This window comes from Lampetra planeri, chromosome 73 (genome assembly GCF_965212315.1).
Source record: "Lampetra planeri chromosome 73, kcLamPlan1.2.h2, whole genome shotgun sequence".
NCBI lineage: Eukaryota > Metazoa > Chordata > Hyperoartia > Petromyzontiformes > Petromyzontidae > Lampetra > Lampetra planeri.
In genome coordinates, this window is record NC_136178.1 from 1,532,267 (window position 1) to 1,555,665 (window position 23,399).

Here is a 23,399-nt window from a genome sequence, read left to right on the forward strand (position 1 = left end):
CTCTCTCTCCCCGTGGTGGCGTTGATTTCCTTCCCGATCCCCGGGTTTCCCCTCCACATGTAGAGAGTGAACACCACCACGCGTCTAGAGTGAACACCGCCACGCGTCTAGAGTGAACACCGCCACGCTGTTGACAAGCCTCATCTTGTTGTTGTGGGCAGGTTGCTTCTTGGAACAAGAGTGGTACAGCAGCTCAAGCGGGCGTGGCCTGTTAAAAAATGCAAAAAAACTGTGAATATTTAAAATAAAAACAAAGTTACAAAGTAGCGAGCCAGTTGCAGAGAAATTAAAACTTAAGCAAGAAACTCTTTGGTTATTTCGGTAAAGTCACGTAGAAAAAATAAATTAATTAAATTATAGCATACGACGTTACGATTGCAACACAAGCAATCATCATCAGGTACAAATTAAAGAGAAAACAAACCCAGTAAACTTAGAAATCAGTTTAACATGTAGCTTTCGCGACCAATGTTATTCATAATCAACGTTTTTGGGTTTAGATCGCGTTTATTTATAAATGTGTCGTAACCCTCCACCACCCGACACGGCCAATCAGTAAAAAAGTGTCACGTTGACAAAAGACAAATAGTTCACTGCTTTAGCCCACCGGTGTGTTGAAGCCACAACATTTACAATTTGAGCACGACGTTTCGCTGGTAATTGCATCCAGCATCATCGGGCAATTCGCCAGAATGGTGAGGCTCTGCTGTGTCTCCCGTTCTTATATAGAGCAGCAGCAGAGTGACGTCATCATTAACTCATTAACTCATCAGGTGCAAAGATTCAGGGGGGAGTGATTGTAATTATATACTAGATTAGTAATCAGGCTATTGTTCCGATGCGAGTTGTAGATTAGTAATCATTTGGAATGTGTTTTATTGTGATTATGCTACATTAGTAATCAGTTAGTGTTTGTTTCCCTTATAAGGAATTGTAATGTATCTTATTTAGTAATACGCTTCCAGGCCACAGCTACAGGCTTAGTGCGCAATCATATAAACAGAAATCTATGCATTGTTATATGCAGACAAGTCCAGATTTCGTGGCCAAGGTTTAGCAAATTGTTTTTATTAACATAGCATTGCATTTATTCTTTTTAAAAATGTTTTTATAGCAATATATTGGGGGGGACAATTTTATCATATTTGATTATTATAATTATTATAACATACTAGCAGAAGTACCCGGCGTTGCCCGGGTGAAAAATATATTTCTTAATAACCTTACATATATATACAGATACTAAAGTATTGTCAAAGCCCAGTGGGTTTTGACAATACCACTCACGCTCACCACTCACCCTCTCTGTCTCCACTCACCCTCACACTAACCACTCACCCTCACTACTCACTAATCACCCTCACCACTCACCACTCATCCTCACAACTCACTACTCACCTTCACCACTCACCCTCACCACTCATCCCCACCACTCACCCCTAACCACTCACCCTCACTACTCACCATCACCACTTACCCTCACCACTCACTATTCACCACTCACCCTCACCACTCACCACTCACCCTCACCACTCACTCTTACCACTCACCCTCACCACTAACCCTCACCCTCACCACTCACCCTTACTACTCACCACTCAACCTCACCACTCTTGGTCACCACTCACCCTCAACACTCACCCCTCACCACTCACCCTCACCACTCACCCCTCACCATCACCACTCACCCTCACCACTCACCCCTCACCATCACCACTCACCCTCACCACTCACCCTCACCACTCACCCTCACCACTCACCCTCACCACCACCAATCACCCCTCACCACTAACCCTCACCACTCACCCTCACCACTCACCCTCACCACTAACCTGCTATGATTACAGCAGTGCATACTGACTGTGGTGGTAGATACTATGATTACAGCAGTGCATACTGACTGTGGTGGTACCTGCTATGATTACAGCAGTGCATACTGCTGTGTTGGTACATACTATGATTACAGCAGTGTTTACTGCTGTGGTGGTACCTATGATTACAGCAGTGCATACTGCTGTGGTGGTACCTGCTATGATTACAGCAGTGCATATTGTGGTGGTATCTGCTATGATGAGAGGAGTACATATTGTGGTGGTGGAACCTGCTATGATGACAGCAGTACATACCGAGTGTGGTGGTACCTGCGATGATGATATCAGTACATACTGAGATGGTGGTGGTGGTACCTGCTCTGATGAGAGCAGTACATACTGTGGTGGTGGTACCTGCTATGATTACAGCAGTGCATATTGACTGTACTCACCACTCACCCTCACCATTCACCACTCACATGCTCACCCTCACCACTCATCCTCACCACTCACACTCACCACTCACTACTCACCACTTACCCTCAACATTCACCCTCACAACTCGCCACTCACCAATCTCCCTCACCACTCACTCTCAACACTCACCCTCACCATTCACCCTCACCACTCACCCTTACCACTCACCAATCACCACTTACCCTCACCACTCACCACTCACCCTCACCACTCACTCTCAACATTCAACTCACTATTCAGCCTCACCACTCAACCGCACCACTCACCCTCACCACTCACCACTCACCGTCACAACCACCACTCATCCTCACCAATCACCACTGACCAATCACCACTCACCCTCACCACTCACTCTCACCATTCAACTCACCACTCACCCTCACCACTCACCACTCACCGTAACAACCACCACTCACCCTCACCACTCACCCTCACTACTCACCACTCATCCTAACCAATCACCACTGACCATTCACCACTCACCCTCACCACTCTCCACTAACCCTCACCACTCAACCTCACCACTCACCCTCACCACTCACCCTCACCACTCACCCTCACCCTCACAACAACCACTCACCCTCACCGCTCACCACTCACCCTCACCACTCACCCTCACCACTCACCCTCACCACTCATCCTCACCAATCACACCCTCACCAATCACCACTCACCCTCACTGCTCACCCTCACTGCTCACCCTCACCGCTCAGCACTCACCCTCACCACTCACCACTCACCACTGACGCTCACCACTCACCACTCACGCTCACCACTCACCACTCACCATTACCATTCAATGTCGCCACTCACTAATCACCACTCACAACCGCCACTCACCCTCACCACTCACCCTCACCACTCACTCTCACCACTCACCCTCACCACTCACCCTCACCACTCACCCTCACAACACCGCCACGCGTCCAGAGTGAACACCACCACGTGTCTAGAGTGAACACCGCCACGCTGTTGACAAGCCTCACCTTGTTGTTGTTGTGGGCAGGTCGCTTCTGAAAACAAGAGCGGTACAGCAGCTCAAGCGGGCGTAGCCTGGTAAAAAATGAAAAAAATTGTGAATATTTAAAATAAAAACAAAGTTACAAAGTATCGAGCCAGGTGAAGAGAAATTAAAACTTAAGCAAGATACTCTTTTGTTCTTTCGGGAAAGTCACGTAGAATAAATAAATACATTAAATAATAGCATGCGACGTTTCGATAGCAACACAAGCAATCATCATCAGGTACAAATGAAAGAGAAAACAAAACTAGTAAACTTAGAAATGTAATGCAATACAACACAGAGAGTCAGCTAACATAACAGTCAACACCCCACCTGGTTGATCACGTTCTTCCAAAGATTGCTCAATTTGAGAGAGAGACAAAACACAGACACGGAGACACAGACAGGGAGAGATAACAGAGACACAGAGAGAGAGACACAGAGACAAATAGAGAGAGACACACACATAGACACACAGAGAGATGACACAAAGACACACAGAGAGAGACACACACACATAGACACATAGAAAAACACCACCTCTGTGTCGAGGCCTTAAATAGAGAGAGAGGGGGGGGGTAGAGAAATTAGCATGTCAATGCAAGGCTGTAGCCATGGAGTCAACATTGGGGGGGACCAAATCTTCCAGGGGGTCTGGGGTCCCCCCCCCCAGAAAAATATCTAAATTTGAAAACTAATTTCCTGCTATTTAATGACTTAAATATTTTTTAAAGTTCACTAACACATGGGATGCAATTTGTCTTTATTCTTTACAATAATGTCTAATAGTGTATTGTATTACAATGCTCTGTTTTTTCTTTTTTACCTTTTCTTGTTTCATAGTGTGTAATGGCAGAGATTAGGGATTCATAAAGTACAACGCAATCATATAAACAGAAATCTATGCATTGTTATATGCAGACAAGTCCAGATTTCGTGGCCAAGGTTTAGCAAATTGTTTTTATTAACATAGCATCGCATTTATTCTTTTTAAAAATGTTTTTATAGCAATATATTGGGGGGGACATTTTTAGCATAATTGATTATTAGAATTATTATAACATACTAGCAGAAGTACCCGGCGTTGCCCGGGTGAAAAATATATTTCTTAATAACCTTACATATATATACAGATACTAAGGTATTCATCTTCTTGGTTCTTTCGGTAAAGTCACGTAGAAGGGATGTAATAAAATAATAAAAATAAAACATAATAAAACAATTCTCACGACGTTTCGGCCACAACGCAAGCAGCCATCCTCAGGCGAAGAATGAAACACTCCAAGCTTGGAGCGTATATTTAAGCTGGGTTAGAGGGGGGGGAGGTGGGAAGAAGAGCGCCTAAACAAAATAATTTGCATATCAAGAGGAATTCAGCATATGGAAAATGCGTAGGAGGTGGGCGGGGGGGGTTCCAAATCAATACTGTGCCCGTGCATTATGCAGGATTAGCAGCATCAAAGGGGGGGGGGGAAGGGGGGGGAGCATTGACAAAGGAAAGGAATGTTAATAGTATGTAGCTGTAGTTACTAAACAACCACGTAAAAAACTACAGTATAAACTGCATGACAAACTAAAGCATATACTACATAGCATCATCAGTAAACTTACTATACTCTACAATAAGCTGAGTTACTAACAGTAAGTAATACATGAAAAATTCTACGTTGTAAAAAATTATATAATATGCTTCCATCTAAACTTTATTATCTTACATCACACGCGTCTATACCGTACTATATACTTCCATAGGCAAAACCAACATTAAATTACATACTGTATTGCTATAAACCACCCTATACCTTATACATTTTTAATATAACACTATGTATTATTCTACCCACCCTAATGTGTATCAAAATGGTTTATTACGTCCTTCCAGTGATTGCTAAGCCAGAATCCATCTTCTCGGTTAAAATTGTCTCTGTGTTTGTAAATGTGGATCGCCTCATGTACGAATCTCTCATGATAGCCAGATGGCTTGCAGAGAACCTCTGTCTTGGAGAAGTCAATGTCATGTGAGCCCACTGAGTTGTAACAGTGATCTGCCACGGCTGAGGTGTTTGTCCTACAGTGTTTCAGGTCAGCTTTATGTTCACGGATGCGGTCCGAGACATGTCGTTTGGTTTCCCCAATGTAACTGCTACCACAGAGGCAACTTAGTTTGTAGACACCAGGGTACTGTATGTCTGGAACCACATCTTTTACAGACGGTACCAGATCACGGATTTTATGTACTGTGTTGAATCGGACCTGGATCTTGTGTTTAATCAGGATTTTGGAGATCTTTTTTTTTTTTTTGTGATCAACACAGTACATAAAATCCGTGATCTGGTACCGTCTGTAAAAGATGTGGTTCCAGACATACAGTACCCTGGTGTCTACAAACTAAGTTGCCTCTGTGGTAGCAGTTACATTGGGGAAACCAAACGACATGTCTCGGACCGCATCCGTGAACATAAAGCTGACCTGAAACACTGTAGGACAAACACCTCAGCCGTGGCAGATCACTGTTACAACTCAGTGGGCTCACATGACATTGACTTCTCCAAGACAGAGGTTCTCTGCAAGCCATCTGGCTATCATGAGAGATTCGTACATGAGGCGATCCACATTTACAAACACAGAGACAATTTTAACCGAGAAGATGGATTCTGGCTTAGCAATCACTGGAAGGACGTAATAAACCATTTTGATACACATTAGGGTGGGTAGAATAATACATAGTGTTATATTAAAAATGTATAAGGTATAGGGTGGTTTATAGCAATACAGTATGTAATTTAATGTTGGTTTTGCCTATGGAAGTATATAGTACGGTATAGACGCGTGTGATGTAAGATAATAAAGTTTAGATGGAAGCATATTATATAATTTTTTACAACGTAGAATTTTTCATGTATTACTTACTGTTAGTAACTCAGCTTATTGTAGAGTATAGTAAGTTTACTGATGATGCTATGTAGTTTATGCTTTAGTTTGTCATGCAGTTTATACTGTAGTTTTTTACGTGGTTGTTTAGTAACTACAGCTACATACTATTAACATTCCTTTCCTTTGTCAATGCTCCCCCCCTTCCCCCCCCCCCCTTTGATGCTGCTAATCCTGCATAATGCACGGGCACAGTATTGATTTGGAACCCCCCCCGCCCACCTCCTACGCATTTTCCATATGCTGAATTCCTCTTGATATGCAAATTATTTTGTTTAGGCGCTCTTCTTCCCACCTCCCCCCCCTCTAACCCAGCTTAAATATACGCTCCAAGCTTGGAGTGTTTCATTCTTCGCCTGAGGATGGCTGCTTGCGTTGTGGCCGAAACGTCGTGAGAATTGTTTTATTATGTTTTATTTTTATTATTTTATTACTTCCCTTCTACGTGACTTTACCGAAAGAACCAAGAAGATGAATCCCTGCAGTCACGAAAGCTTTAAATCGAAAAATACTAAGGTATTGTCAAAGCCCAGTGGGTTTTGACAATACCACTCACGCTCACCACTCACCCTCTCTGTCTCCACTCACCCTCACCCTAACCACTCACCCTCACTACTCACTAATCACCCTCACCACTCACCACTCATCCTCACTACTCACTAATCCCCCTCACCACTCATCCTCACAACTCACTACTCACCTTCACCACTCACCTTCACCACTGACCCTCACCACTCACCCTCACCACTCATCCCCACCACTCACCCCTAACCACTCACCCTCACTACTCACCATCACCACTTACCCTCACCACTCACTATTCACCACTCACCCTCACCACTCACCCTCACCACTCACCCTCACCACTCACCCTCACCACTAACCCTCACCCTCACCACTCACCCGTACTACTCACCACTCAACCTCACCACTCTTGGTCACCACTCACCCTCACCACTCACCCCTCACCACTCACCCTCACCACTCACCCCTCACCATCACCACTCACCACTCACCATCACCACTCACCCTCACCACTCACCCCTCACCATCACCACTCACCCTCACCACTCACCATCACCACTCACCCTCACCATTCACCACTCACGCTCACCACTCACCCTCACCACTCACCCTCACCACCACCAATCACCCCTCACCACTAACCCTCACCACTCACCCTCACCACTCACCCTCACCACTAACCTGCTATGATTACAGCAGTGCATACTGCTGTGTTGGTACATACTATGATTACAGCAGTGTTTACTGCTGTGGTGGTACCTATGATTACAGCAGTTCATACTGCTGTGGTGGTACCTGCTATGATTACAGCAGTGCATATTGTGGTGGTATCTGCTATGATGAGAGGAGTACATATTGTGGTGGTGGAACCTGCTATGATGACAGCAGTACATACCGAGTGTGGTGGTACCTGCTCTGATGAGAGCAGTACATACTGTGGTGGTGGTACCTGCTATGATTACAGCAGTGCATATTGATTGTACTCACCACTCACCCTCACCATTCACCACTAACATGCTCACCCTCACCACTCATCCTCACCACTCACACTCACCACTCACTACTCACCACTTACCCTCCACATTCACCCTCACAACTCACCACTCACCAATCTCCCTCACCACTCACTCTCAACACTCACCCTCACCATTCACCCTCACCACTCACCCTTACCACTCACCAATCACCACTCACCCTCACCACTCACCCTCACCACTCACTCTCAACATTCAACTCACTATTCAGCCTCACCACTCAACCTCACCACTCACCCTCACCACTCACCACTCACCGTCACAACCACCACTCATCCTCACCAATCACCACTGACCAATCACCACTCACCCTCACCACTCACTCTCACCATTCAACTCACCATTCAGCCTCACCATTCAACTCACCATTCAGCCTCACCACTCAACCTCACCACTCACCCTCACCACTCACCACTCACCGTAACAACCACCACTCACCCTCACCACTCACCCTCACTACTCACCACTCATCCTAACCAATCACCACTGACCATTCACCACTCACCCTCACCACTCTCCACTAACCCTCACCACTCAACCTCACCACTCACCCTCACCACTCACCCTCACCACTCATCCTCACCAATCACACCCTCACCAATCACCACTCACCCTCACTGCTCACCCTCACTGCTCACCCTCACCGCTCAGCACTCACCCTCACCACTCACCACTCACCACTGACGCTCACCACTCACGCTCACCACTCACCACTTACCATTACCATTCACCCTCGCCACTCACTAATTACCACTCACAACCGCCACTCACCCTCACCACTCACCCTCACCACTCACTCTCACCACTCACCCTCACCACTCACCCTCACAACACCGCCACGCGTCCAGAGTGAACACCACCACGTGTCTAGAGTGAACACCGCCACGCTGTTGACAAGCCTCAACTTGTTGTTGTTGTGGGCAGGTCGCTTCTGAAAACAAGAGCAGTACAGCAGCTCAAGCGGGCGTAGCCTGGTAAAAAATGAAAAAAATTGTGAATATTTAAAATAAAAACAAAGTTACAAAGTATCGAGCCAGGTGAAAAGAAATTAAAACTTAAGCAAGATACTCTTTTGTTCTTTCGGGAAAGTCACGTAGAATAAATAAATACATTAAATAATAGCATGCGACGTTTCGATAGCAACACAAGCAATCATCATCAGGTACAAATGAAAGAGAAAACAAAACTAGTACACTTAGAAATGTAATGCAATACAACACAGAGAGTCAGCTAACATAACAGTCAACACCCCACCTGGTTGATCACGTTCTTCCAAAGATTGCTCAATTTGAGAGAGAGACAAAACACAGACACGGAGACACAGACAGGGAGAGATAACAGAGACACATAGAGAGAGACACAGAGACAAATAGAGAGAGACACACACACACATAGACACACAGAGAGATGACACAAAGACACACAGAGAGAGACACACACACATAGGCACATAGAGAAACAACACCTCTGTGTCGAGGCCTTAAATAGAGAGAGGGGGGGGGGGGTAGAGAAATGAGCATGTCAATGCAAGGCTGTAGCCATGGAGTCAACATTGGGGGGGACCAAATCTTCCAGGGGGTCTGGGGTCCCCCCCCCCCAGAAAAAATATCTAAATTTGAAAACTAATTTCCTATTTAATGAAATTAGTTAAATTTCCTGCCATTTCCTGACTTAAATATTTTTTAAAGTTCAATAACACATGGGATGTAATTTGTCTGTATTCTTTACAATAGTGTCTAATAGTGTATTGTATTACATTGCTCTGTTTTTTTCTTTTTTACCTTTTCTTGTTTCATAGTATGTAATGGCAGAGATTATGGATTCATGAAGTACAACGCAATCATGTAAACAGAAATCTATGCATTGTTATATGAAGACAAGTCCAGATTTCGTGGCCAAGGTTTAGCAAATTGTTGTTTTTATTAACATAGCATCGCAATTATTATTTTTAAAAAATGTTTTTATAGCAATATATTGGGGGGGGGTGACATTTTTTGCATATTTGATTATTATAATTATTATAACATAGTATAATTATTATAACATATTATATTTATTATAACATATAATATTTTTTATAACATTATAATTATCATAACATATTATAATTATTATAACATATTATAATTACGGCCTTGTGTCAATGAGAGATTTGGAGGTTTGGTGACTGCAGTAGAGGACACAGAGAGAGAGAGAGCACACTTAATCAAACTTCGTAAAATTTGGAAAGGTAATGCAATACAACACAGAGAGTCGATCAACACACAATTAACGCATAGCCTGGCTTATTACGTTCTTCCAAAGATTGCTAAACTAAGCGAGATAATTGAAGCAAACGCGATCAGGCGAGGGCAGGAGGCAAGGCCCCGCGTTGTAAAGTTCCAACCTGGACATCGCTTCTACGCTCGCTGCTACTCAATTGACATCCCTACGAGAGAGAGCGAGGCTCTACCTCGGTAAACAACAACAACCACAACCACATCCACCACCACCACAACCACCACCATCACCACAACCAACACCACAACCACCAGCACAACCACCACCACGACAACCACCACCACTATGAAAATTTCTCACCTCGGATTTCAGTTCACACGCGGAGCGGCAACTTCCAGCTACCTCGCGAAGCCACGCGGCAACAGGCCGTGACGTCACTTCCAGGGTACAAGAAACTCTTTTCCGCAATGAGCCGGTCTAACTTGAATAAATTATGTTAATGAGCCCGGCTCACACGTGGAGGGATGGGGCACGGATGCTGAACCCGTCGCAATAAACTCGCGACGACTTTCACGAAAACCTTATGTTAATGAGCCGCCACTCACCGGGAGTGGGTGACATGACGTCACTAGCGAGGCACACCGCCCCCTTGCGTTTGACGCCGATGAGGTCACGCTGAGCGGTGACGTCAGAGAGCGGGGTCGGAGTTCAAGTTTGTTGACAGAAGGGGAGCGACAGTGTCGTGGTGAGCGCTGCGCTCCGCACCGACCAGCCGAGTTCCATTCCCGCTCGTGGCCAACACCGCCAGTGACGACTTTCCGAACCGGTCCTGAGCCTCCCCTACGTCGACTCAGCCTCAAACGAGTACCCGGTGCGGTGTGTCAACATTGCCACTGGGGAGACAAAGGCGGCCGGGCGTGGTGCTGGCCACCCACCCCCTCGTGTGCCGTTCCCCTCTTAATAGGTGCTCGCTAACAGCACTTGCCCCTACAGTCTGTTGCCTCCCTATCGCCGGAACCACTCCAGTGGGAATCTGTCTGCAGATGTGGCTCATGTCAGGCAGAGATTGCAACCAGGTGGTCCGTTGTCAACAGGTGCAGTCACAAGAGCGGCGTCGGCCCAGCTGCAGACTCACGACTTGATGGATCTTGGAGGGAAGATGAGCTGCTGGATTTTGGTGGCAGCAATGGAAGCCAGGACAGCAAACTTTAAATTTGCCGCAGGTAGCACAAGTTATACTGGTCGGAACCTCCTGGTTACACCAGCCCACAGGGAATTATTGTGTCCGTCCGTCGTGCAGGGAGGGGCTGGGTGGCGAGGGAGGGGCTGGATGGGGTGGGGAGGGTGGGGCTGGGTGGGGAGGGGCTGGGAGGTGAGGGTGGGGAGGGGCTGGGTGGGGAGGGGCTGGTCACCCCGTGGTGCCCTTATAAAACTCAACGTTTAACCTACTCATGCCGGCTTGTGCCCTCCCTCACAGTCGGGCATTTCTGCGGAATACACCACGCCGCCGTTGACCCTGGCCATTGACCGAGCAACCCAATGTTCCTACCAGCTCCCTCCGCAGGAATGTGTTTCTGTTCATTTCCCATCACAACAACGGCAACAAGGAATCATATTCTTAGGTTTTTTCGGTAAAGTCACGTAGGTAAAACATTAAAATTAATTAAAGTAAAATAAAATAAAAATCACGACGTTTCGGAGGCAACACAAGCCTCCGTCTTCAGGTGGAACCGTCACAGCCACGACAGCTGTATCAGGTAAATGAGAGATTTCAGGAGCTACCACTCCGTTTATATAATGGTTGGAGAGGGGGGAAGGGGCAAGTGCAGCACACTTTTTATTCAAATGGTAAGGTGAGGCTTAAGAGGGTGAGCCTTTGTTATGGCGAGGTACGGTTTGTGACTCAACCTGGCCTACCTAATAATAGTGTGAAAAGGAGAAACATGGTAAACCTGTAATAGTTGTCTGTCAAATAAGATTGGTCAAATAAGTGTAGTTAAATCTTTTTTGCATGGTTAATCACATCTTTCCAATGATTACTCAGTTTGTAACCATCATCACGGTTGAAATTATGTCTGTGTTTGTATATTTGTATGGCTTCGTGTACAAACCTTTGATGGTAGCCAGGAGGTTTGCAGAGAACCTTGGTCTCAGAAAAGACAATTTCATGAGAGCCCACCGAGTTGTAGCAATGATCGGCAACGGCCGAAGAATCAGTTCTGCCGTGTTTCAGATCTGACTTGTGCTCGCGGACACGATCAAAAACATGACGTTTCGTTTCTCCAATGTAGCAATCACCACAAATGCAACTCAATTTGTAGACTCCAGGATACTGTAAGTCAGGAACGACATCCTTCACAGATGGAATTGTGATGCCGCCGCCACGAAGCCGTTCGGCAGGCGCCCCATCCCCGACCTCGCCACCACCAAGCAACGGAGCCAACCCCTCGTCCCCCTCACCTCACCTCACATGAACACACCCGCACGCATTTCCCCCCCCCCCCATAGAGCTTGAAGGGAAGGTCACCTGATCGACCGGTTTTTATCCGAGAAACCCTTATCGGGATTAACGCTCACGGTTTCCGGCGATCAGGGAATTGGACGGCCTCCCCCGACGCTACGTTGCACCGCGGCGCTGCGACCTGCCTTAAGATGGTGTGGCCGCGGCGAGGGGCATTCGGCCACCGCGGTTGAAGCGCATCCCCCACACACACCACCCACGTGTCGACGGGGCAAGCAGGGGAGGGACGGGACAGCATGAGTAGCGGGACCGCAGGGGCTCTTGCGCATAGTCACGGATGGTTGGGATAATTACGCTTGAGCGCGCAGGCACCATTGTTAGGGAGGGAAAGGGATTAATTAGAATTTACGCCGCGCAACGCCGCACACTGATTAGCATATCACAGGCGCCCGGAACCGCGGTGCGCGTGCCAGAGGGGCGCGAGCCCATTGTTCAGAGCCGACACCCTTTGAGGTAGGGAGGATAAATAGTGGGCGCAAAGGGGAAATGGGGCTCTCTTCTCTCCAGCGCCAGGCGACAGGACACTCTCCAGTCCAGCGACCCGAACGTCCGTGAGACGCATCGAGGCACGCTGCGAGTACGGGATCAACGAACCGCCGTGGGCATCTAACAGGGAGTAAGAAGGTGAAGTAGGATAATAGCCGATAGATAAGGAATAGGTACAGGTTTAGTGGAATAGGCCAGCCTCGTCGACTCACTGATTCAACATTAGTTACCAGGTAGCGAATAATAAATCATTAATAGTGAAGCGTGGCCTCGCGTGATCTTGTCGAGCAGTGGGAACGTGTGGGTGCGCGTGTGTACACAGTGGTTCGCCACGTGAGTGAGCGCTGCGTAGAGCGGCGCACGAGTGGGTGTCGCGTGTGTGCAGGTGTGTGCGCTCGTAGTGTGGGGGAAGGGGTTGGTGCGTCCGCAGGCCCCCGCTCCGTCTGTCGCCGCCGGGACTCGCGCAGTGTGAGGGCAGCGTCGTTCGCCCTCCGACCCCTGACCCCCGTTTAATAGCGCGTGATCCGTGGAGAGACAATTCAGCGTCTGCAGGTGAAAGAGGGCGTGCGGCGAGCTATGCCTCTCACACGAGCTCGCGGAGGGACGGACCAAGGAGGGGAGCCGTCGGGCGATGAGCCCAGCGACGGCAGCAGCTGCTCGCAGAGCAGCGAGGGGTCGGCGCACGGCGGAGCCCCTGCCATAGGCACGGAGCAGGGAGGGACTTCGGGGACCAGCGGCCCCAACAGAATCAGATCACGGATTTTATGCACTGTACTGAATCGGACTTGGATCTTATGTTTGTTTACAATTTTGGAGATCTTTTTGGTCACGCCTGCTATGTATGGTAATGTGATAGTTTTGGTTGGAGTTTCATGTGGCTGTTTCTGTGTGGTGGGAGAAGCAGCTTGGCGGATAGTGCGGTCAGAGTATCCGTTCATCCTGAGGGCCCGATGTACATGTCTTAATTCACCGGCCAGGTGGTGTTGGTCAGAAATGCCATGGGCTCTGTGGTATAGCGTTTTGATGAGAGAATTCTTTTGAGATAGGTGGTGGTGGGAATCAGGTTTCAAGTAGGAATCTGTGTGGGTGGCTTTCCTGTAGACAGAATGTTCCATGGATCCGTCAGGCCACCTCTCAAACAGAATATCCAAGAATTGTAGTTTACCGTCTTTCTCCACTTCCATGGTGAATCTGTGTGGTGTCCCACCACACAGAAACAGCCACATGAAACTCCGACCAAAACTATCATGTCACCATACATAGCAGGCGTGACCAAAAAGATCTCCAAAATTGTAAACAAACATAAGATCCAAGTCCGATTCAGTACAGTGCATAAAATCCGTGATCTGATTCCATCTGTGAAGGATGTCGTTCCTGACTTACAGTATCCTGGAGTCTACAAATTGAGTTGCATTTGTGGTGATTGCTACATTGGAGAGACGAAACGTCATGTTTCTGATCGTGTCCGCGAGCACAAGTCAGATCTGAAACACGGAAGAACTGATTCTTCGGCCGTTGCCGATCATTGCTACAACTCGGTGGGCTCTCATGAAATTGTCTTTTCTGAGACCAAGGTTCTCTGCAAACCTCCTGGCTACCATCGAAGGTTTGTACACGAAGCCATACAAATATACAAACACAGACATAATTTCAACCGTGATGATGGTTACAAACTGAGTAATCATTGGAAAGATGTGATTAACCATGCAAAAAAGATTTAACTACACTTATTTGACCAATCTTATTTGACAGACAACTATTACAGGTTTACCATGTTTCTCCTTTTCACACTATTATTAGGTAGGCCAGGTTGAGTCACAAACCGTACCTCGCCATAACAAAGGCTCACCCTCTTAAGCCTCACCTTACCATATGAATAAAAAGTGTGCTGCACTTGCCCCTTCCCCCCTCTCCAACCATTATATAAACGGAGTGGTAGCTCCTGCAATCTCTCATTTACTTGATACAGCTGTCGTGGCTGTGACGGTTCCACCTGAAGACGGAGGCTTGTGTTGCCTCCGAAACGTCGTGATTTTTATTTTATTTTAATTTTTATCAATTTTAATGTTTTACCTAGGTGACTTTACCGAAAAAAACCTAAGAATATGAATCCTTGCAGTCACGAAAGCTTCAAATCTAGAATTAAGGCAACAAGGAAATAACCTAAGAGTTAAATATTACCGCTTGATGGAATAAATTCTCCTTCACTTGCACTAAGTGGAGTGGAATTTACTGTTGCGTTGCACAATTTGTTGAATAAATTTTAATAGCCTTGTGAGCTTTACAACTGACACACTGCCCCAAACAAGACGTAATTTTGATCTTGTTAATTTGCCAAGGGAAACTCGTTGGCTTTCCCTCTGCTACACTCGCTTGACAGTTTGACACTTTGTCCTGCCACACCCAGTGTGTCACAGTGCTTGTCTGACATCACGAACCAGAGGAGATGAATGGTGAACATTTAATAGAAAAATTGAACATTTATGGTGGTCTTTGGAAATAGTTTTAAACAATCCAGGACGGTTTGCTTTTATGGAAACATTCCAACTGTTATTGTGTTTGTTTGGGATGTCCCCGCGGCAGTCGAGGTTTTTGGCAATGATCTGCAGGGATGGTGCGTTTCCGTTCCTAGCCGCGAGGGCATATCCTTGTTACTGCGCCGTCCGTTAGCGTTGGTTCACGTTCGGAGCAGTGAGGAAGCCCGCTTATCTTGCTTATGTTGTTGAGTTGCGTCGGCAATAAACCCAAAGGGCAACCTTACCCGGTAAATACAGTAAACCATCTAGTAAACCACTGTAGTCTTCGTTCCTGCAATGAAGGAATAACAACGCTACACCAACTCTCTCCCGAAGCCCTCTTCTGGCTAGCAGACCTCGACATTTTCATTTATTTCCTAAACATGTTGCCAGATTTGGAGTAAATTGTAATATGGTGCCACCTAGTGGCGATACAGCTCAGGCGAGTCTTTTAAGTAAACGGACGGCAAAGCTGAGTTATAGATTCATGTTCATCATCATTACACTGGTCAACAAAAAAAATGTTTTTTTCTGGCCTGGACTTTTGCAGCTGTTTTAGACTAATTTCAGGGTGCTGATTCCAAATCTGAAGCTTTCGTGACTGCAAGGAATCATATTCTTTACCGAAAAAACCTAAGAATATCTATCACATCTCATTTTATGCTATCGGCATACCCCATTTTCATTGATTTTACCCGAAATTAACTCTGTCACTTATGATTGCAAGTTGTTGCGAGTCAGTGACTGCTTTAGTGTTAAGATATGGTGCTGTATTTTTAGGATAGTGTGTTTATAATATAATTTTATGTAGATATCCACATTTATTTAATATTTTTCTTCTGCAGTTTTTATTGAAAACGCAATATTTGATATCTCAAAAACTTGATGTGATAGACAAAAACTGATGCCAGATTTGGAATCAGAACCCCAAAATTACCTTAACACCGTTGGAATACCTTATGCCAGAAAAAGTGTGTTGACCAGTGAATTATCAACCATAATTAAATCCAATGCTGGATGGAGGCCTCTCCAAGCTGTCATCATCAAATTTTCTTGCAATGCAACAATCCACGGAGCACCTGCATACGAGCTGATTTCAGAGCTCTCCATCTTTGATCTTTAAAGGTGCATTTGAAATGTTTTTTATACTCCTACTGATGCTCCTGCTGTTGTGGAGTGACTCATGCAGCCAGCTATGGCTACAGGGTTTTGTGGTACGTGTTTTGTGTCGTTTATTGTGAAATTTCGGTCACAGTTCCTATGATCACTATTACATTTCTTATGGCTTTATTTTGGTGATTTCAATAAGATTTTTGGTTTAGCCATTTTGTTTGTTGTAGTATGGAGTTCGAATGATGTGTACGGTGCTTTTTTCTGGAAGACTTTGCAGTTTTTCCCTGGATTTTTCTGTTTGCGCATAGTCACTTTGAGATGTTTTCTAGTTCATGTTTCTGTTTTTTATTTGTTGCGGTTGCACCCGATTCAAGAGCCGAATGGCTCACAGGGCTATACCAAATAAATGAAAATGAAATGAAACTGTTCAGGCGAAATGGGGGATCTTTCTGTTTGTGTTAGGTGCTCGGTAACAGCACTTGCCCCTACAATCTGTACAGGCTATACGGGGGTCTTTGTCCTAGGTACTCACTAACAGCACTTGCCCCAACATTATGTGCAGGCTATACGGGGGATCCTTGTCTTTGTGTTAGGTGCTCGCTAACAGCAATTGCCCTGACATTCTGTCCAGGCTATACGGGAGATCATTGTCATTGTGTGTTGGGAGCAAGTTTGAGTCGCGTGTAGTCGTGGGAGTTGAACGGGCGCCTGCTGCTACTGACAGTCGTTGACTCCGGTTGGACAGACGCTGATAGACATACACAGACAAGAGGAATACAGAGACAGACATACAGAGACGACATAGACACAGAGACACAGAGACAGGCAGAGAGAGACACACAGAGGCGAACAGAGACACAGACGGACAGAGAGATGTTGAATCGAACACACTGAACTCGCTCCATTGAAAGAGATTCCTCGATCTTTGCCCATCCCCGGAAGTCGTTCTAGTTTCTATTTATTTCATTGTGTGTGGTGTGAACGTGTAAGCAATGTGGGATATCGATGTACACGGATATGAACAAGATCAGCAGACAAGACGTCTTTCATACTTTTTGGTTCTTTCAGTAAAGTCACGAAGGTAGAAAAAATAAAATAATAAATAAATCACGACGCTTCGATCGCAACACGGGCGGTCATCCTCAGGCGAAAACATCCAGACGTTGTCGCGGCAGAAGTCACGTGAACTACGGCACGTGACAAAGATAAGGTGACCCCCCCCCACCGTGGCTCGCCCCGCTCAGCTGAGCATTGTTTTAATGCGGTGGGCCAACGCGAAATTGATTTCTGTAAGACGAAGGTACTTTGAAAACCCACTAGCGATACTCTTTCATATAAGCGCACAACTTCATCTGTGATGAAAGCTGCACTTTCCGTCGTTTTCTTGCAGGGGGCGCTGCAAACCGACTCGCCCCCTGCATGAACGATGGAGGCGCAGGGACAGACGTTCGATCACGTTGGAATCGATCTGCAGACGGCAGTCTTCTCGCACGGCCAGCTCTGTGTCGCCTCATCTCGATCCCGCGATCCCAACAAGGTGAAAGTCCGCATTGAACCGAATCCCCAGCAAGGCAATCTACTTAACGACGAGAGAAAATTCACATGAAATGTTTTCAATTAAGTCTTCCAGATGTAAAATAATAAAAGCTTTTAATGAAGAAATACAATCATAAAATTCTAAACATAATACAATTAAAAGTTGTTTCGTTTTAAAACTTCAAAACGGAGCATCAGGAGTTTGTGTGAATGCGTCGTTCGTGTGCAATTTTTTTTGTGACTTTCCTGGCCCAAGGCCGTAAATGGTTGTGAGGGGCACCGCAGGCGGTCAGGCTTGCTTCAACCCATGGTTGTGAACATCCAGACGTTAATCAGCAAGGACCATTTCTCGTCCTAATTCGACAAAATCTACGTCAACACGTAATACAAAATTATAATTCGTGTTGTAGAGAATGTATCTCCTCTACGTGTAACTTTTGAGTGGTATGCCTTGTAACTGATTAATGATCCGAGTTTGCTCGCTATTTCGTAGACAATGAGTTGCTCCAGAGGCAGACGCTTCCTGAAAACACAAAAGTACCCTTTGGCCTGTATCACAACAACAATGAGTCTCACCTGAGTGATCTGTACAGGTTACTTGCAAAACACACTTTGTCCTAACATGACTTAATCAATGTTTGACCCTTATAGACAACATGTTACATGTACGCAAACCATCAGACAAGTATTCATTCTAACTTATTGACAGGCATATTAACAAAATTGAATAACTGCACTGAAATATACTGCATCAGATTTTGATTTAAAGCTTTCGTGACTGCAGGGATTTATATTCTTGGTTCTTTCGGTAAAGTCAAGGGAAATAAAAAAAAAAGAAAACTAAAATATGCTTATTATTTTTTTATTTCCCTTCTACGTGACTTTACCGAAAGAACCAAGAATATGCTGCATCAGGTTACATCGCATTAACAAGAAGCTATTTAAAAAATACGCACCGTCTGCTTAACAGTGTATGTACAACATACTATTGCGCCATTCAAAACGAGTAGGCCATTGCATGCTGGCGCCTGGGTCAAAATGTAGCAAATTCTAAAAACATTATCTACAAACTCCACAACTGAGATGCCACATCAACCATCGCCCCCTACTGACAGGCTCTTGTCCACATGCAGGCCGGTGCAGGGCCACCACTTTGTGCCACACAGGGGCAGCTGCTACTTGGGGATGCTCTTCGAGTGTTTGAAAAGAGATACGATACAAAACTCCGAGTTGCCAGAGGCGATTAAGCAAGCACCATATAAATGCAATTATGATAACATAGTGATTGCTTGGGAGCTTATTGGCTCTCGCTCCTGGTTAGAGATCTACCCAACCCACAGGTCCACAAAGACTGGCCGCTCTTACCCTGCAAGTTGACCCTAGGAATTGAGTGGTCAGCTTCACATTCTTGTCATTAAAGGCCTGTGACAAAGGTGCATCGATTGGAGCGACATCGTCTCAGGCTTACACATCTCCCAGGTCTCCATTTGACTTTGTATTGTCTCAGAGGAAGTCCACCCACATCTCCACTTCCACAAACTGCTGGGAGTTGCCTCGCTCTGCCTCACAGACAGAATTCTCCTCCTGCTTCACGTTGCCTCCATCGATGTGAAGGTCCGATTTTGGAGTTGAACCTTCATCTTCACATTTTACCTTCACTTCTACGCTCTTCACCATCACTTCTTCACATTTCACCTTCACCTCTTCATATTTCACCTCGATTCCTTTAAAAGTGTCCAAGCTGGGATTTTCTTCCGGTTCTTGTTTGATGAGGGATGGGCTCATTGCAGCACTTTGACGTTCACAAGCTGATTTCAGACTCCACTCCTTGTGGATCTTCTGATGCTTGTGTGTTCTCTGGTGTCTTTGAAAATGTGATGACTGTACAAACGCCTTCCCACACACACTGCACTTGAAAGGTTTCTCTCCCGTGTGTGTTCTCTGGTGTTTTTGAAAATTTGATGACTGTGCAAACGCCTTCCCACACACACTGCACTTGAAAGGTTTCTCTCCCGTGTGTGTTCTCTGGTGTATTACAAGAGTAGATGACTGTGAAAACGCATTCCCACACACACTGCACTTGAAGGGTTTCTCTCCTGTGTGAGTTCTCTGGTGCCGTGTAAAATGTTCAATATGATCCGTGCTGTATGCACACCGGTCGCATTGTTGCCTTTTTGCACCGAAACGTGCCGAGTGCCTTTGCTCCATCAGACCAATTCTGCAGAGGAAGCGACAGCTGCAGAAAGAGAAAACGTTATATCCACACCATCTACACATCAGTATCAATGCATATACACAGTAACACGTGACGTACACGTCTATACTTATTCATATATTTATGATAGCGTGAAAAAGTGTCCCAAATTCATCACACGGGCTGTTATGGCACACAATGAGAGGGCAAATGGTCATAAACATGCCTGGAAGCCCTCGTATCTTCAAAATGAATGTTAACCCAAAACTCCAAGCACACAATATTGGCTGTCTGGCTTCAAAATAAATGTTTATGAAAGCTAAATTCAGCTGACATAGCAAAGGGTGTTGAAAATAATAATATTTGTGTTATGCACAAATGCATAAATGAATGTTCAATCGCCAGGCACAGATGTCCTTGATTGCTGTGATGAACAGTTCCGACTTTAGCTGCTGCACGTGTGCTGTGATAACTTCCTGACACTGTCACACACTCAGAGGCTGAGCCAGGATTTTCAGGTAGGGAGGGGGGCAACCCCTCCAGTAATGAAAAATGATAGTTGTTAGTAAGTAAGGAGTTGTTAGTAAGTAAGGAGTTGTTAGTAAGCAAGGACTTGTCCCTTGCTTTTTATTCGACGCGTGTGATCGGCATTGCGCTCGCTGAACGTGATGCCTTCAGGGAAGTCGTGTCCTGTAGACGCAACTGCGCACAATTCTGTAAGTCGCTTGCAACTGCTTTGCCGTTACTTATTGCCAATTATGGACTTGGACTGTTGTCCTCTCATAAAGTCCCTGGCACGTAATAATATGCCACACGGTGGCGGTGGGGGTTGCAAAATTCCCATTTATCTTATATATATGTAGGGGTCTTACGGAGGAGAGATGTGTAGGGGTGATATGTATGGGATCCTATGAGAAACTAGCACAGTGGGCGGGGCTTAGTGAGCACACGGGAGGGTGCTCGCACCGACGTCCGCAGATGGTACCCCAGCGGGGGGGAGGGGTTCGAGATATAAGGGGATGAGCCGGAGGGCTCGGGGCAGAATGTGGTGGTGACTCTTGAAGACTGAAGACCTGCCTAGTGAGAGCCCTGGTCTCCCCTGGAACGCCGCCCTTGTAAGGGCCGCGCAGGTCAGAGCCAGTGGCGTGGTCCTGTGAACCAGAGTCAGCACTCTGGGACTCCAGGCACCGTAGCCCGACTCGCCAGTGTCGGGCCAGATAGCCTCCCCTAGCCCGTTAGTGGAGGACTCGGGGGTAGGTTAGGGATAGCCAGCGGTGTGTCCCCAGTTATCCGGGTGAGGGGGCCGCTACCCCCTCCAGTATACGTTGCCCTGTGCCGAGTGTGAAGTTATAATAAACATCAGTGTGCCTCAACCCCGGGTGTCGACCTGTGTTCGACGGTACTACATATATATATGAAAAGGAAATGTGTGGATACGTGTGTCTGTTCTAAATGTTTAGCATACTTCCCAACATGCTACACACTTCAAATTTGGCACGTGGATAGGTTCCATACTGTACACAATGTAAAAAGTAAAAAATAGACTTTTGTATTTTTTTGGGGGGGGGGGAATGACCATGAAGTATGTGGTGTCAACCCGCACCACAACTGAGTTAAGCGGTCTGCAATGCTTACCCCTACCATATGGCTCTTAATTCTAGATTTGAAGCTTTCGTGACTGCAAGGATTCATATTCTTAGGCTTTTTTCGGTAAAGTCACGTGACTTTACCGAAAAAACCTAAGAATACATATGGCTCTTCGCGCGCCGTACTTCTACAGCTGTTCAGTGTACCGGGAGATTTTAGGTGGCGCTTCCCTCCAGGCCGATGAAGCCATTGGCTTCTCGGAGTTTCAATACATATCCGTGCGAAGAACGGGTACAACTGCTATCTTAAATATAAAGCAGAAATTACATCTGTTTGTTTGTGTGAAGCAGCAAAAACTCTCCAACGCTGAGCTCTGGCGTCATGAAATTGTCACAGCTTATGCCGTCTGGAATTTCTAAGCGAACGCGACTATTTTCAGCTCGCCACGTCATTCCCTTCCCGAGTTGCCAAAATCGACCTTCCGTAGAAGTGGATTAAAGTTGAATATCCTTGAGTGAAAACATCCGATTTAGGTAAATTGATGTGTTTCGGCTTTTTTCTTTCTTGCAAGCATCAATTTTTTTCAGGGATTTTCAGTGAAAGATAAGGGAATATGAAATTTGAAATTTATCCAAGACAAGAATCCAAGTCCCGGGCGAAGCCGGGTAGTGAAGCTAGTTAGTAATAAACCCCAATGATCCGATCTAAATTATGGATTTTGTTCAGATCGCTGGGGGGACACATGCCACCCTACCCTCACTGGCTCCACCACTGTCACACACTGGCATGGTTCACAGGTGGTGGTGTGTCCAGACCCACACCTGGCCACCTTCACCTGCTCAGTATTAATGCTTCCTCACTCCACCAAGTAATTCATTGAGGATCAATCAACACAGCCGAGACTGCGTGTCTCTCTCTCTCTCCCCGTGGTGGCGTTGATTTCCTTCCCGATCCCCGGGTTTCCCCTCCACATGTAGAGAGTGAACACCACCACGCGTCTAGAGTGAACACCGCCACGCGTCTAGAGTGAACACCGCCACGCGTCTAGAGTGAACACCGCCACGCGTCTAGATTGAACACCACCACGCGTCTAGAGTGAACACCACCACGCGTCTAGAGTGAACACCACCACGTGTCTAGAGTGAACACCGCCACGCTGTTGACAAGCCTCACCTTGTTGTTGTGGGCAGGTCGCTTCTGAAAACAAGAGCGGTAGAGCAGCTCAAGCGGGCGTGGCCTGGTAAAAAATGAAAAAAAAACTGTGAATATTTAAAATAAGAACAAAGTTACAAAGTAACGAGCCAGGTGAAGAAAAATTAAAACTTAAGCAATATACTCTTTGGTTCTTTCGGGAAAGTCACGTAGAATAAATAAATACATTAAATAATAGCATGCGACGTTTCGATTGCAACACAAGCAATCATCATCAGGTACAAATTAAAGAG

General features: G+C 46.1%; 1 protein-coding gene across 1 annotated transcript in view; it reads right to left on the reverse strand.

Annotated features, from left to right (window-relative positions):
- Window positions 1–18,267: 18,267 nt before the first annotated feature.
- LOC144737724 (uncharacterized) overlaps window positions 18,268–23,399 on the reverse strand; it is a 35,197-nt gene continuing 30,065 nt past the window's right edge. Inside the window, exon 5 of the mRNA XM_078620577.1 lies at window positions 18,268–20,343. Within this exon, the coding sequence (XP_078476703.1) occupies window positions 19,677–20,343 (667 nt within the window). The 3' untranslated portion in view covers window positions 18,268–19,676. The remainder of the gene's footprint in view (window positions 20,344–23,399) is intronic.